The 16,514-nt window shown below is 38.7% G+C and overlaps 1 protein-coding gene across 1 annotated transcript in view; it reads left to right on the top strand.

The window, feature by feature from the left end:
- Nucleotides 1-16,514, top strand: part of HGFAC (HGF activator) — a 43,202-nt gene extending 26,688 nt beyond the window's left edge. The window contains exons 8-14 of the mRNA XM_071556886.1: nucleotides 2,460-2,634; nucleotides 4,917-5,002; nucleotides 6,277-6,517; nucleotides 8,943-9,082; nucleotides 11,167-11,307; nucleotides 12,348-12,496; nucleotides 14,801-16,514. Of these exons, the coding sequence (XP_071412987.1) occupies nucleotides 2,460-2,634; nucleotides 4,917-5,002; nucleotides 6,277-6,517; nucleotides 8,943-9,082; nucleotides 11,167-11,307; nucleotides 12,348-12,496; nucleotides 14,801-14,971 (1,103 nt within the window). The 3' untranslated portion in view covers nucleotides 14,972-16,514. The remainder of the gene's footprint in view (nucleotides 1-2,459; nucleotides 2,635-4,916; nucleotides 5,003-6,276; nucleotides 6,518-8,942; nucleotides 9,083-11,166; nucleotides 11,308-12,347; nucleotides 12,497-14,800) is intronic.

Raw genomic sequence — 16,514 nt, 5'->3', positions numbered from 1 at the left:
AAAAAAAAAAGAAAAAAGAGGGTTAGAGAAAAAAGATACATGACTCCAATAGTTGCAAAGTTTTGGGGTCTTTGTTTGTTTTGGTAATTTTTTTTTGATTGTGTTTTTGTTTTTAACTGTTTGTCCTGAATTATACGTGATAAAATGTATTATACCTCTCATGGCCTTAGGTACTTAATGAAGTGCCCTTCAATGAGAGGTGCTGTGGGTGCTGTGGTGCCGCTGCCAACCAGTGACATAAAGATTGCTGGAGTGGACCACAGAGCGATGGAAAGCTACTAATGAAGCAACTGTGTTCACTCAGAAGCTTCTTTACAAGATATGAGATTAAGTCATGTTACACTTGTGTCCAAAATACTCCTTATAAAACCAAAAAGCAACAAAAATCTGAGAGATATTACTGTTCCTCTCAACAAGTGCAAGATGTAATCCAAAGTTCTTAGTTACAGAGCAGAATGTGAGGGATGGTTTAAAAAGGAGCCAAATTCTTCGAGTTAAAATATTCTGTCAGCTTTAGCAATGACTGGCAGACCTGATGAAACAGAGATGCACTGGAATTTAAGCCTGAGAAGGATGAACACAAGTTCTAAACACCATCTGCAAGATGTACGAGCCATTGGCATTGCAGAACATGGTCCTAGTTCTGCATTAAAAAGAATCTCTTGTTTCATTCTCATAAATATAGTCAACTCTAAATTGATTCCGAATGTAATAATACAGCACAAATGAAAACAGCATCTGGCACTTGCCCAGGCAAATGAAAGAATTTAGAATACAGCGAAATGACACTGTTTCAGGGAAACAAAGGAGTGTAACTTGCAACTTGCCCAGAAAATAAATGGCAGGATTGCCAAGACATGGTTACTGTTGCTAGCAGTACACATGACATACAAATTATTTTCTGTGAGCTCCTAGATTATGGTTGTTAAAATATAAGTTTGATTTAATGATATATTCATAAGAACTGAAATAAAGAGAATTTGATTCAGTGTGAAGGTGGGACAAACTATGGACTCATCAACTGAGAAGTGTCTGCCAGGCCAAGCTAGAAAGTGAATTTTGCTAAGTGTTTGTATGCTAACTCACACTGAAGTTCTTGCACCAAACTTTTTTGACCTCCAGCTCCCAAATTTATGCCATATGCTTGCTTGTGGTTTTGAGGTCTGTCACTACATTGAGATCAGTAGCTCAGTGCTGTGATTCACTGTTTCAGTGCTGTTTGTGGGCCCTGGTTCATGTGTCACATTATTCTGTCAGACTAAATAGATCTTTGGCAATAGCTGTCTGCACTGTGTGGTGTGATGGATCATCCTTGCGGTGTGTTTTTCAACAGCCAGGCAATATCATGATGTTACATCTTAAAGTATGTTTATAAGTTTAGAAGAAGATTCCACCAGTCTTGCAGATGTCAATGGTAAGTCACATTGACATGGCTGGGCTAAGAAACCCTCTGAGGCTCGTTCACAACTAATCCTCTTTGTGCATTAGATGGTTTTGTGTTTCCTTTGGGGTACTCTAAGCTGTGTTTTGAGGTGTAGGCTTTCTGCTCAGTAGAGCTACTTGTACACAAATGCATCCCCATATGTTTTTCAGCCATAATGCTGGTATGTGCTGTTGATAGATCTTGGCAGCTGAGTATACAGACCATAGAATATATATGTTGTCAGACCTATCTGAAGAAATAACCCATATGACAAAGAAATGAGTTTTGAATAAGAAAAGTCAATCTATTTGTTAAATTTTTGCAAAATAGATGTATTTGCAATATATAACTACATATATGTAATGTACATGGGTAAAGTCTATATATAGGTACATATGAGCCCATAATAAGTATTTTCAAAAATCAGACGTTTTAAGCACTTGCTGACAAGGCAGGATTGTTTTCAGCACTTTTCAGCACATACCCTATTTGAGCTGGTTGCCTTAAGCATCCTTTACTATCATTGGAGACACAGTCAATGTTGGCAGGTGTACATGGCATCCACTACATCTTAAAAAAGTCACCTCAGACAGGCTGGATCTGTTTGGCCCTACCAATTCCTGTTTCTCTTAATTGACTAAAAAGGCAGTCTCCAGTGATGAGCTCAGTTGGGCCTAAAATTAGACCAGAGGAATCCCAGCCATATTGCTGACTTTGCTACAGATTGCTGACTGAAATCTTCCATACACAGTACAAATTTTAGGTCTAATTTTCTGCCGTTCTGCCTCTTGAGTAGTTATTTGTGCACGTGTAAAATGAGATTCACTTACTACTAATCTTAAACAGAAGATTTAACTGCTTGGGTTCCTTTTTCTTTATTAAAAAAAAAAAACATTTGCTGCATTCACTTTCTTTGCAAGGTGAAAGGCACTTTACAGACCTGGGCCCACTGGCTCTCCTTTGGGAGCTCAGCTATAAGGTAAGTATTTGACATGCAGTGGGCATTGGTTCCTGACAAGTCTCTTTTCTCTGCCAGTCCCGAGCCATCGGTGCTACGTTGGCAATGGCACAGAGTACAGAGGTATGGCCAAGACAACCATTTCTGGACACAGCTGCTTGCCTTGGGATTCAGATCTGCTTTACCAAGAGCTTCATGTGGACAGCATTGGGAAAGCAGTGCAGCTTGGCTTGGGGCCGTTCCCCTACTGCAGGTGAGCAAAGTTCTTGTTTGCTCTGTATTTGGGCAGCAAGAGTTGGATGTATTGAGGCAAGAAGGGCCAGGAATCTCAGAGCAGGTGTTCTGCCTGTCTCAGAAAAGCCAGATTGAATTTAACAGCCTGACAAGAGGGGTTGTTCAGAAAACAAGACCTGGTAATAGGCTAAGTCAGTAGCTGAGTCTGCCAAGTCAAGCATAGACACAAAATAATGCCAGAAATACCAGGTCCTTTTTTCCCTTAGGCAGTGTTTTTTTTTTTTCCTCAAATGAGACCACAGGATGAAACTTTTGAAATTGTTCATTAATGGCTGTTCAAAAGCAGAAAGCAATGCAGTAGGTAAATTTAAATGGTTAAATTTAATTTCTAATTATTTGCTCATGAAAGACGTATCATAAAGTAAAATATTTTCAAAAGAAAGAAGTTATTTGAAAATGAAAAAATCAAAGCACTATATTTATGTAATATTAAAATGGGATGTCAAATTTATTTCTTGGATTTCTTACAAAACAACTATTGCCAAATAAGATTTCACAGTGTTTCAATTTTGATCGAACCACATAGTGATAAACTACATTTCTGCTGAAGTTTTCTGTTGAGCTATCCTAAAAATAGCTTGTACTATATATGTTTCTCCCTTCTCCTCAGTCACCTTCTGTTCCCCCTATTCTGAGATCTGCATGAGATCAATGGATATCCACAAATAAAGGAAATGATTCTATTTAGAGAGAACATCTCTCACCCTGGAGATGAGCGAATGTTAAACCCAGCAAACTTTGGATGATTCTCTTTTAATTACTGGTTGATGTCCAAAGGTTTTTTTTATCCTGGCAGAAGTTAGACCAGTGTTTCAGGAAAATCAGAATGTACTGCATTTCCTAATTTGTTTGATGATAAAAAACATGCATGCATGCTGAAAGTAGCTCCTCTCTATCTAACACAAAGTAACAATACACAATTCCTACCCCCTCCTTTAAAACCTCCCAACTGGCTTTCCAGGACTTGGTCCTCATGCCAGCACTTCAGTATTTGATTTATGGTGTCCCAGGAGAGTGTGGAATTTTTCTCTGGCACATATCTTATGCTTTGATAAAACTTGAGCCCTTTGATTTGCATCATTTATGCCCAATATTAATTTTCAGATTTGAAATTCAAAGAACAAAATGGTGTAGGAGCTGATGTGTTCATGTTCTGTAGAGCTGAGAAAAAAAAGCTTTTCACTTTTGTGTCAGCTTGCTACAATTTCTGGGGATATCTCTGCTGCACTATATAATCCTGCAGATATCTTCTTCAAATAGTCTAATTTAGAAACATTGTTGGCAGAAGATGACTCAACCTGTGTTGCTTCTTCAGTTCTGAGAATTTGAAACTGCTCTAATCTTTTTCTGAAGAGCAGTCAGATAGAAAAAGAAAATTATTGAAGAAACATACAATAACAGACAGGGCTTGTGATAAATCCAAGTGAAATTAGAATTGCTGTTTATCTGGAACCCTGAATTACTTTGTTGATTTGTCTTGCTTTAATAAAGATCTTCCTTGGTTTTCAAAGTCTCCCTATATTCTTGGAGGAGTAAACTGGACAAATTTCTGGTAACTTATAAGGCATTGATAGAGACAATTAGGCTTTATCACAGAGAAACCTTAAGGGAGTCAAGCAAAAACCTGTTTAACAGCAAGGTAACAAAGGGCTAAATCATTTCCATTACTCTTTCCCCCCCACTTTTTAAAGGAATACAATGTTTTCTTGAGGTGGTCTTTAACTTCCTCAGACTCTCCAAGGAATGCGAACCCGAGTTTTGCAAATTTGTTTTTGCTAGCTGTTCTTGTTACGGATTTTCTGTGAATCCACCTGTGTTGGAATTTCCTCACATAAAAATAAACCTCAAAAAGGAATCTCTCCTATGGGATTTAGTTCTGAAAATAGCTGAGCTCGTATCTGCTAAAGCACTTCATTGTGGGTAGTAGTTGAATGCTGTGAACGTGCTCATGCATCCAAATACTTGCAGGCAAGTTTTACAGAAGTTTAGTCATGTATCTGTATTTCAGGTCCTAGAGTACCTTAGGCTTGGTGATGAATTCTATGATGAAGAATTCTACTGAAAGGCTGCTCATCCTTGAAGGGGTTAGCAAGTGCTTCAGCACTTTGTCAGGTAGCTCAAAACCTGAGAGTTCTGACAGCCTTCTTCATGGGGCAAGAGAGAAAATCAGAAAACCTCTGGGAAGCTTGCAACAACACTGTGGTTAATGCTTGTAATTCTCTCTGCCCCTGAATTGATTAGAAATCCAGATGATGATGAGAAACCGTGGTGTTACGTCATGAAGGACAACAGTTTGTCTTGGGAGTATTGTGACATTCCAACTTGTGGTATGTAAAGGCTTTCTTAAAATCCATGTTATGAATGAATGAAGATTTGTTGATACTGCAACAAGCTTTCACTGTGTAATTTTGAATGTTCCACTGTTCCCATGAGTGGTTAATATTTTACTGTTTGCAGTAAATCAAATGACAACAAGCTTCTTTTGCATTTTTTTGAGTTGTGATACAATCTGTGATTCTTGTCCTGAAATAGCAGTGGTGTCATACTACTATTTTCAGTCACAGTCATGCCAATATCCCCGATTTTTCTGCTAGAACATGCAAGGTGTCAGAAATGATTGATGCTTTGGTACAAATTGTCATCACTCTGGGAATTACAGGCCCAGAGAAAGCAATGGGCTGCTGTGAGCAATGAGAGGTCTCCATCCTGAAGATGTATAAGACATAGTATTTATTTCCAATAACTAAAGATTCTGCCCTTCCCTTCAAATAATATTTACCTTTTAATAATGTTGAAGCCACCCTTTAGAACACAGTTATAATTTGAAAAGTCAGTTTATAATGTGTTCCTTTTTTTAATCTTTTATGGTTCTAAACTGTTTAATAGGTGATATTAACACAAATGCCTTGTCCTTGCTATCTCAATGTCAAAGGTCAGTCCAGAATCCGAAAATGAAGATGTGATGTGTCATGCATAATGGGAAGGTTGTATTTGTACTGGCTAATGAAACAGTGTCTGGGAGGGTTCATAGGTGCATTTAAATTGTACTAGTACACGTGTAGTCAGTGTTGAGAATAGGCATTGCTTTCTATCTTACAAGTCTCCCAAGGAACTGAATAAAACTCAGTTGTATGTTAATGTTTAAGGATAATATTCAACCTGGAGAAGAGAAGGCTTGAGAAAGATGTTACAGTCCTTCAGTAGATAAAGGCATCTGCAAGAGAGGTGGAGAGAGACTTTTGACAAGGAGCAGTGACAGGACAAGGGATAATGGCTTTAAACTGACGGAGAAGAGATTTAAACTAGATAGTAGGAAGAAACTCTTTACTGGGAGCTTTGTGAGACACAGGCACAGGTCGCCTAGGAAACTGTGGCTGCCCCATCCCTGGAACTGTTCAGGGCCAGGTTGGATGGGGCTCTGAGCAATGTGGTCCGGTGGAAGGTGTCCCTGCCCATGGCAGGAGGTTGGAATGAGATAATCTCAAACCATTTTGTGATTCCATGATTTAATGAATTTTTCTTTTTAAAACTCCTATAAAAGTTACAGTCCTCAAAACCCACAAGGATTCATAGTCTGATGCCATATCCCTTTTTATCTCAGCAAGAAGGGAAAGGAGGCCACCAGTTCCAGACAAGGTACATACTTATGCAGTTGCCAGAAGACCATGTGGGAGAAGACATAAAAAAAGAAGTTTTGTGAGACCTAGGATTGTTGGAGGATCCTCATCTTTGCCTGGATCTCATCCCTGGACAGCAGCTATATATATTGGAGAGAGTTTCTGTGGTGGAAGCCTGATTCAGACTTGCTGGGTTGTGTCAGCAGCACACTGCTTTGCCAACAGGTAAACTCAACCCTTAATGGGACAGTAGGTCCTCACAACAAACCCAAACTGAAACGAGTAAGAAGGAAGATAAGATCATAAAAGACCAATGTGTCAAAAGGAATTTCTGGCAATTTGAGTGCTGTTCATGAGCTAAAAAATAGTTTGTGGTTCTATAATCTCATAAGTTCTTATCTTGTTCCTTAAGGAGTCTCAAAGGAGCTAAATGACCTGACCGAAGGAATAAGTTAGAGTGAAATAGGACACAGAATGAGAGCTTGCATGTGGATGAATCTGCAGGGGGTAGAAGTATTTTGCTTCTTCTCAGTTACCTTTTTCAGTATTTATGCCTGTTTTGAGATATAACAGAGGAGACTATGCTCACTGCTGTGTTTTGTTTAAAAACGCTGAGACAACCAAACAATGATTTATTGGAGGCAATAAATTATTGTTGGTTGACACAAGTAAAGTGGGCTGAGCTTTACAAAAAGGCACAGGGAAGAACTAAATTTTGAGGCTGAACTTCTTGAGAAATTTTTTTTTTCTTCTATGGGCACTGGAGAAAATATTGACTATAGGATGTTCTTACTTTATTCTAAATACTTAATTTTTACAAATGTTGAACACTTTCCCTGATTTAATTTTGATCACATTGAAGGGAAAAATATTACATAATTTCATACCTACTGTTCCTTTGTATAGTAAAGAAGCCAAGAGAAACAGAAAACCTTCTGCCAGAATACATACACTGATAGCTTGTGGCGCTAATAATACCACTATGAATGCTGTGCTGAAGCATTTGGAGCTTAAGCCACAATGCATTTGTTTTTCAAATGTTGTGAAATAGCTACTAACTTTGGCAGCTATTCAGGACATTTCCACCCACTTCCAGCTGGTGGTTTGGTACATAGAGATTTTCTATAACTACTGCATTGTGATTTGCTCTCTTCTGTTTGTTTAGTACCTCTGATAGTCACAATTCCAACTGTTTTTCACTAGGAGACAATAGATACCTGTGCAGCTCAATTATTTTTTCCCTTTTCTGTAAACCCTTCTGTTTTCTTTCTTTTCCTGAATGAACCATTTGTAAATCATAGTAGAACCATTCAGTGCTTCTTAAATCCATGTGAACTTCCACTCTGTTTTATAGGTCCAAAATTTGATTTTCAAGGAGGTTGGTTTACTACTGCAAAAACACTGAGAAAATCATCGATCAAAGAACATTTTATTGTCTGCTTGTATTCCAGCAATACAAAATAAACATTGTCCTTTCATTTGTTAACCCTAAGCATAGTTCCTGTTGAAGGGTCCTTGCTGTCTCTCTGCATTGCAATCAGCCAGAATCTCTTTCCTCTAAGTCCATGACTGCAGGGAAACTGCAATGGTGGTAACCACTCTGCATCCATGCGTGATGTGGGACAAAAGATATTTTCTATGCCTACACTGGATAACAAAACATAAGAGTGCTCCAATGGTGAAGGCACTTGCTAACTAAATTCATTGTAGAATTATGCAGATGCAGATTGAATTGGTTTTAAAATAAGAGAGAAATGTGAATTGTATTGCTTTCAAAGCTAGAGAATGTGTTGCTTTCCCCAAACATTGATAATTTCCTGATTACTCCCAAATTTTCCTTACTTCACAACTGCTGCACTGGTTCTTAACAGTTTTCTGTCCTAGGACACTGGATATGAAAGGACTGTGGTCTTCTTAAAAGTGAAAAATGGATAGTTGAAAAAGGTGATGGGAATTGCAAATACTGTGTTCTCCCCTGGTTGTGGTGTCTCCCATTAGATCCATGTGCTGTTGGGACCTTCCTTCACCAGGTTACTTTTGATTCTGGACAACAGATTTAACAGATCCATCTAATCTCAGGGCAGAAGTCATGATATCTTTCAGGTGGAGGGTGTCTATATGTTCCTGATCTGTCGATGTCCCAGCACCTTTAAAATCTTGTCCCATGCCTGTAATTTTTTTCTGGGGACTGATTTCCCAAAGAAATGAGATATCCACCACTGACTCATCTTTTGATCCCTAGTTTCTCTCTCCATAATTTTTGTACTCCCTGGCAAAGTCTGGTTGAGGTTGACTCAGTTAAGTTCCCAGAACAAGAAGTGCATACAGCCCCCAAAGATGCTTGTTAGCCAGACAGCAACAGGGCAGCAGTGCCTGTGCTTGCCTTTTCCTTCTGTCAAGAAGCAGAAGCCTTTCATTAGACTAATCAGGACCCACAAAGTCTGGATCTCACTGTAACATTAGTTATCTTTTTCCTTGCCCTCAGTAGGCAGGAAGCCTGGGAAACAGGTCAAGGCATTATAAGAGAGTAAATAATGGACTTGGTGGGAGTGTGAGGTTATAGCAATTCATAGGATACACAGCCACTGGAAAATTGGCTGCATTTGTACTGCCAATCACAGAACTGCTTCTTCTCTCTTTTGTATTACAGTCCACTAAAATCCACTATTAGAGTAGTTCTGGGTCAGCAAATATTTAATAAAACGACGGATGTAACCCAGACATTTGAAATAGAGAAATACATCTTGCATCCTGAGTATTCCGTCTTCAACCCTACAGATCATGATATTGGTGAGTATTTTTGTTCCTACAGTTTTATTTTCCATTTACTCAACTTAGTTTCCATTTAGTTGGTGTGATAAAAAATGCCTTCATAGAGAAAAAAATCATAGATACTGTGAGAGGCTTTTGAATCCAGAGGTTCTTAGTTCCACTGGAGTTATAACAGCATCTGAAAGCTAGACAAATTCAGATGAAAAATAAATTGCAAATTTTAAATAATTATGATAATTAACCTTAGGAGCAATTTACCTAGATGTGTGGCAGATTCATCATCACTTCAAGTCTTTGTGAGATTAGGCATTTTTTCAACTGAACTAGAAACTGTGGGCTTGATGCAGGAATTACTTGGTAAAATTCTATTGTCTGTATTGTATAAAGGATCTGACTAGATGAATGTAATAACCCCATCTGCTCTGAAAATCTGTGTTACTAAGAATCATTTTTTACACTGAGATGGGTTTAAAAATTAGCTATCTTATCAGTCAAAAGTTAAATGCCCTTCTGATTGACCTTATAATATTAGTCAGAATGACAATGGAACAGCAACTCACTTCTTGTTTTCTGATCTGCTCTTGTGAAAGCTGGCACATCACCTCAGTTTATCAAGCTGTGTGAGCACTTTGTCTATGAGACTTTAATAGGCTGACACTGGGAATATTTTAGGTCAGGCATGTACTGGCTTTTTTGCTCCCAGATGGTGAACATTTTCCACTCTGTAGCAAAAAGCATTCAAATTCTGTGTTGGTGGGAGCTCTGTCACAGTATACCAGGAGATTTGAGGCATTACTCTGCTCTGAAATATCCCACCAATGACATTTTGGGATCTCACAGCCTTTTTATTTACTCTGAAATTTGTCATGCCTCACCAGTGTGCAGTGTCCAAACCTAGGGAGAGCTGAACAGGGAGTGCCTGAGATGAGGCCAGTTGGAAGAAGCAAACGAGCAGGCAGAAACTTGGGGAAAGATGCAGGGGTGTATTCTGTCCAGTCAGTGATTTCTACTGATGTAGCAGAAGAGATGTTTCCTGCTGATGTTTCCTGAACAGTTTTCTAAAGGAAACAAACTACAACATGAGTGTTTGTTAGAAAGTTTGGGGGGTTCAGAAACAGTCAGAGTTGGTAGGGAAGAGGAGCAAGGCGAGGAAGAGCAAGCTGCTGAGTGTTGGAGCAAGATTTGTGCTGCCTTCTCAGCCACCATAATCTTCCACCATGGCCAAAAATTGTAATCTGTAGAGAAATAAGACTATCCAGTGGGATCACTTACTTTCTGCACAGCTGTGCTCATGAAACCTTGAGCTTCCAAAAAATGCAATGAGAAGGTTTAGTAGGCATGTCCACGTTACCTCAGCTCTGTTCTCTTTTGAGTATTAGGCCAAACTGACATGCTGCCCTTATTCCACCAAGTACAAAGCTCCCTCTGCTGCTCTACATCCAGATGAAAGAGATTTGCTACAAGAGTCTGCTACAGCATTTTGAAATCTTTCAGTATCAATCTCATGATGCTGCACAGCTTCGTAATGGCACTGTTTTCAGCCCCATGAGGTGTTAGTAAAGGTTGTTCAGAACATTGGATTTGAAATATCCTGGGGTTTTTCCCCTTAATTTTCAAGATCTTGAATTTTACTGAACTAAGTGATGACAGAGCATGAAATACACCAGCTCTTGGCATAATTAATTTTTTTAATGGAATTGGAATTAGGCCAGTGGCCAGTCTTTTTGAAGCAGTGCATACTTGCACATCCCACTTATTTCAGCTGGAAGTTGGGTATATGTCACTGTTATTTAACTATAAGGTGGGAGGAGACATATGCATTTTCTATCTTCCTCCTTCTCTACAAAGGCAGTGAAGCAAAATCTGCTCAGTGAGCACAGCATAAAATAAATATTCCCACAAGGGGAGTAGCTGAATGTTTCAGCCTTCAATTTGCTGTGAAATCAGGTGCTGTTGAAATGAGTCTGTCTGTCTTTGATTGAAAGATCTTAATTAAGAGAGGCTTAGGGGATAATTAAATTTGTATCTGAGACCCATTGCTGCCAATCCCATTAAAGAAAGGGAACAGTCACTTTCTTCCTCCTGTATTATCTGTTCTGCAGCTTTGATTAAGCTGAAGAAGAATGGCCAACGTTGTGCAGTGAAGTCCCAGTTTGTTCAGCCCATCTGCTTGCCAGAAAGTAACACTGTTTTCCCTGACCATCGGAAATGTCAGATATCTGGATGGGGACACAGGCATGAGAGTGAGTAAAATGAGAGCTGGTATCTCTAGAAAAAAAAAAAAGATGATAAAAACATAATGCTCAAGTATATGTTTAACAACTGAGAGGTCATTAAATATTTTGCAAAGGACTTCTGGTGCGATTCTTTTAACCTGCCTTTAGACATTTACAAAATTTGCATCTGAAATAGTCATTCCGAACTTCCTTTATAGTCCTCTCAATTTGGAGTGTGGTTTCCTTGACCAAATGTTTGCACTGATTTTAGGATGAGATGAGCTTTGAGCTAAGATCTCTGTGGACTGGGAGGGGAGCAGGTAGCTTGTTAATGGTACCAATGACCTGGCACCTCAGTAAAGTGAATCCTGCCCCTGGTCTCTCAAGAGAACTATCAAAGACTGCAAACCAAACACAATCAATTTACTAGTCTGTGATAGAGGGGATTTTTGACTTCATAATCAAGAAAATTTGGAAACATCTACTGGAGAGGGCCAGATAGACTTTGGGCTAAGAAGTTCTTACATCCAACCTGAGAAAGGTGGAAAAATCCATCCCATCATTTCAGGTGAGGAGTTTCAGCATTGTGAGGCTCGACCATGCTGCTTCAATGCAGAGACAGATGTAGATAGATGAGAAGGACTGAAGAGCTGGCTGCCTCATTTTGGTAAGAAATGTAGTATGAGCAAGTGTTGTTCTGGTCTAAATGTGAAGTCTGAAGGCAAAAACAAGAAATGGATCATTCAATAAATGGATGATTTACTACCACATCTGGAAAGAGAGGGGAACAGGAGTGGCAGGGGACTGAGCCTCTAGGAAATGAGAGAACCCAAAGTGGATTAATGTCTGGACATGGTATACTGTTATTTTAAGGGTCACAGAATCCAACTGGAGGATCAGAAAGTTATCAGATCACTGTAAAAATTATTATCTTCTAAAGATATCCACAACATGAATATTACTGAGAGGTGTTAACTGTGTTTGTATGTTGTATTGTGCCTTGTGTTTTCATGTTATTGAAAATCTAAAAAAATTACTTTCTTTTTCTCTCTGGGAATTTTTTAAAGATGTATCTGGTTATTCAGATGTCCTGCAAGAAACACTGGTTCCACTTATTCCTGAGGAGAAGTGCAGAAGTCCTGAAATTTATGGAAGAGAACTCACTGAAAATATGTTCTGTGCTGGCTACTTTGACAGCAAATCTGATGCTTGCCAGGTAATGCTGTGAGTCATCTCTAGGCAGGGGATAGAAATGCATATTATGGCCAGAAATGCTGCAGTATTACAATTCTTACTTTTGATATTCCAATGTTCTTCACAAAAAGAAATGTTCCTAAAGAAAAGAACCTTATGTGGCTGCAGTTGCTTCCACCTTCATTTTTTAACCTGCTCCCCGTCAATTAAATTCTAGGCTCCAGGGTGTTATATTTCTCCTACCTTCACAAAAGACACTGGATGTGTTGCCTTAGCTCCTGGCTGAGCCTGCAGGTGGTGGCAATGGATTCCTGGCCAGCTGGCAGGGATACACTGGAAGGACAGCTGGCAGGAACCTGTGTGGGGCCACATCCCTGAGCTGCTGCTTCTTGCCTGAGGGGAAATAAGGACACCTGGGGAGGAGGTGAGGAGCAGTCTTGAGGTGTGCAGAGGGAAGGAGCTGAGGTTTCTGCAGTAGATGTGATTGAATGTGTAGAATATCAGTCAGTTAGAAACTGTTTTGTAATCTCAGTCCTTCATTGAATGACCTTAACCTCTTACTGCTTTGCATCCATGCTCTCATAGATGCATGCTCTTAAAACTTTCAATTATGCCATCCCTTGGCTCTGAATAAGGATTTAGAACTGTTCTGGCAATAGATGAAACTTTTTAAAATGAAGGATCAGATATTATTCCTTACATAAAACTTCGGATTTTATATTCAGTTCATTTTGAAGGAGGAGGGTTATGCTTTATTGACATAAATTAGTGAAAAGGCAGCACATAGCTAATAGTTGGCAGTGAGATGAAGTGAGGCAAAGAATATCATGTATGTGGTGTGCTGGAAGCCCTGTAGTCCCATATATGTGTCATAAACATATCCAAGGAAAAGTGCCAAGAGTGAAATGGAAGCAGCCAGCAGGGGTTCAGGATTTCCAGGCCAGAGCTGAGCACCGATGGTAGTTACTGGCTGCAAGAGTTCATACTATAGCCAGAGAGCTGAAAACTGCCCTGCTTGCTCAGCGTTCCTTGCCTTGCCCAGGAAGTGCAAATACAAGAGGCAGGACAACAGCTGATCCTCTCCCCCTGCCCTGGAAAAACAGAGGTCAGGAATGAAGGGGTGAAAGAAGAAAAAAGAGGGAAGGAGAAAAGAGCTGCACAAAGACAAGTGGTCTGGAGAGAATAGCAAAGTCAGATGTTGCTGAAGAACAGTGTTCATGACATGAAATAATTATTAGTGAATCAATAATTAATTTTTTCCCCTGTTGTTAGACTTGTAGTGTGATCTGAGGAGAAATAGTGTAGACCTCTTAATGTCACAACAGATGTAGCTGATCTCTGGGTTTTCTTAATGTACATTTAGGTTATTAACCTGTAAAAGATCTGGTACCTATAAAAGTATTTCAAGACCAAGCAATGCCAAGCAGATAATGTGTTTTGCTAGATTGTTTTTTTTAAGATTTTCTTGGAAACCATTTTTTTTATAAGTGCACTGATACCAAAATTGCAATCAATGGGATTAGTTGTGGAAAATAAACAAGGTTCTGAGAATTAAGCTGGTCTCAGATGCAAGACTTCATTTGATGACCATCATTTATCACAGAAATTTCAGAAATTTCCTAGTATAAGGACAACATAATTTTTCTATGTGTTTTGCTCTCAAGGAATTTTTTTTTGAAATAGGAAAAAATGTGTTTCTCCTTGGTCTCAAGTAGAAGTGTTCCAAATTCATCCTTGCGGTAGTGTGGTTTGGGCTGCTTTTCCGTTTATGGTTTTAATGACAAGATAAATGCTCAGTAACATCAAATTCAACAGATGCCAAACCCCCATATGCCACATAAAATTACAGCATCCTACAGTTACATGGAAGAGTCTGTCTGTATGGAACACCTTTCTTTGAAAACTCTCATGATCTCTGGCAGTTGCAATAAAGTGTCTAGAGAAACTCTCCATGTAGCCCATCCATGCAGTGCTGATATTACAACACAGTGCCAAGCCTCACAGACTTGCTTACTCCCATTGAAAGCAACCTCAATCAACTGCGCTTTTCATGAGTTGTCTAAATGTAAAAGAATTTCTGATTTTCAAACCAAATCTGATATATGATACTTTTATTCAATGTGTAATTAAAAAAATTCCACCATTATATTAAAAGTATGACTAAACAAGCTTTCTATTACAAAACTTCAGAAAAATGCTGCTTCCTTTTTTTATTTTTAAGTTTAAATCTCACATGCAAACATTCCCAATTTAGGACTTTCCCAAACTGATCTTTTTCTGACTGCTTTCTATCAAATTAGATAATCTTTGTTTATTTTTAAAACAGGGTGATTCTGGTGGACCTCTGGCCTGTGAGGAAAATGAAATCTCTTACCTCTATGGAATCATCAGCTGGGGAGATGGCTGTGGCAGAGCCAACAGACCTGGAGTATATACACGAGTGACAAACTATGTAAACTGGATTAATGAGAAAATAGCCCCCCGAAAAACTAGTTGAACAGTTAAATATGATGACATTTGGAGCAGGGTTCAGGAGTCTTTTGGTTTCATTAAAGTGGCATAAGTATTTTATTATAAGCTGGTATGAAAACTGTCATGGTAATTTCATAGCAATTCCAAGCCAGACCACCAAAAGTAGGCCTGCTCCATCTGATGTCACCAGCCTTAATCTAGAATTCTGGGGCTGTGGATTGCACAACATGCATAAATGTCTTTATTGGTCTTAATATAAAAAACCCCAAACATGTTGAGACAGTGCACAAAAATCTACAACTCTCTCTCTGCTTGGTGGATTACATAAAAAGTGATTAGATGTGTTTCTGCCATTTCTGGTGGAGTTGTCACCCCCCAAACCAACCCATAACAACACTGTACTTGTATTCTCAGATGAGATAATAAAATAAACAGGAGGAGCACCAAAAATGAAATTCCCTGTACCTCAGAAATGACCTCTTGAAGTTCAGGTCAAGAGACACCCATACAATAATATAGGTAAAGCTGCTCCTCAGCTAACAGAAACAAACCAGTGCTGGAGAAAAAAAGCAGAGGGTTTAGGTTTTGTTTCAACCAAATATGGAAGCATATTTTTATATAAACATATTTCTATGTTCCACTGACGTAAAATCAGGAACGTGCCTCAGAGCTCTGCTCAATATGGTGTGCAATTTTTCAGCAAGGCCAGTGCAACGTCTCCTGAAAGCTCAAAGTTTCTTACTGAAAAATGTTGGAAGTTGGAGCACCTGATTTAAGCCAATACAGCCACGACCTTTTACAGACTGACCTGCTCCTTGCCCCAAGGATAGCAATGGAAATACTTCACCTTGATGATAAATCCCTAAGCATTTCTTTAATTTGACAGTGTTTTGAAGGTGTCTTAGATTTTGTACTAACAAATTGTTCAACTGTTTAGACAATTCAGAAAGGAGGTTTTTCTTAACAGATTTTTCAACTGGATGACTGAGGGACCAGCTTGACATTTTCCTTGAGGATTTGGTGTTACCATAAATCCCACTCTGCTGTCATGGTCTATGGAATTGTTATGGGAACAATCAAAGAAATTATTACAATATATAGGTGTTTAGAGGTCATGGACTCAGCATGTTAGAAAAAAAGGCAGAAAATTATTCAACAACAACAACAACAACTGGACAAAGAAGAATGGAAAATTCCAGTTCCTTTTTTTTTTTTTTAAATACAGAGACTCTTTTAGCCATATCAACCCTTTACATTTGATGTGAAATATATTTCTTCCCTGGAACTGAATGTTTATGAACTCTCTTAAGTGTTTCAAGCAAAGTTGTGCTTTAAGATACAGAATTTTAAAGTGGTGCCTAGATACTCAGATATGTGTTTTGTTTTATAGTACTGGCAGTGTCCTCACAGGTTTCTTAGTAGAGGTGAATGATCTCTCTAGTTAAAAGGAACTTTGTAAGGAAAAATAACCAAAACCTGAATTCGTGTAAGTACAAATATATAACAATGATAATCTAGATAAATTATGTAAACTGTTTAATAAAAACATTTACCCTCTGTTTCTTGGA

The sequence above is a fragment of the Pithys albifrons genome, chromosome 5 (genome assembly GCF_047495875.1).
Source record: "Pithys albifrons albifrons isolate INPA30051 chromosome 5, PitAlb_v1, whole genome shotgun sequence".
NCBI classification, from domain to species: domain Eukaryota; kingdom Metazoa; phylum Chordata; class Aves; order Passeriformes; family Thamnophilidae; genus Pithys; species Pithys albifrons.
This window is presented reverse-complemented; position numbering and strand designations above follow the sequence as displayed.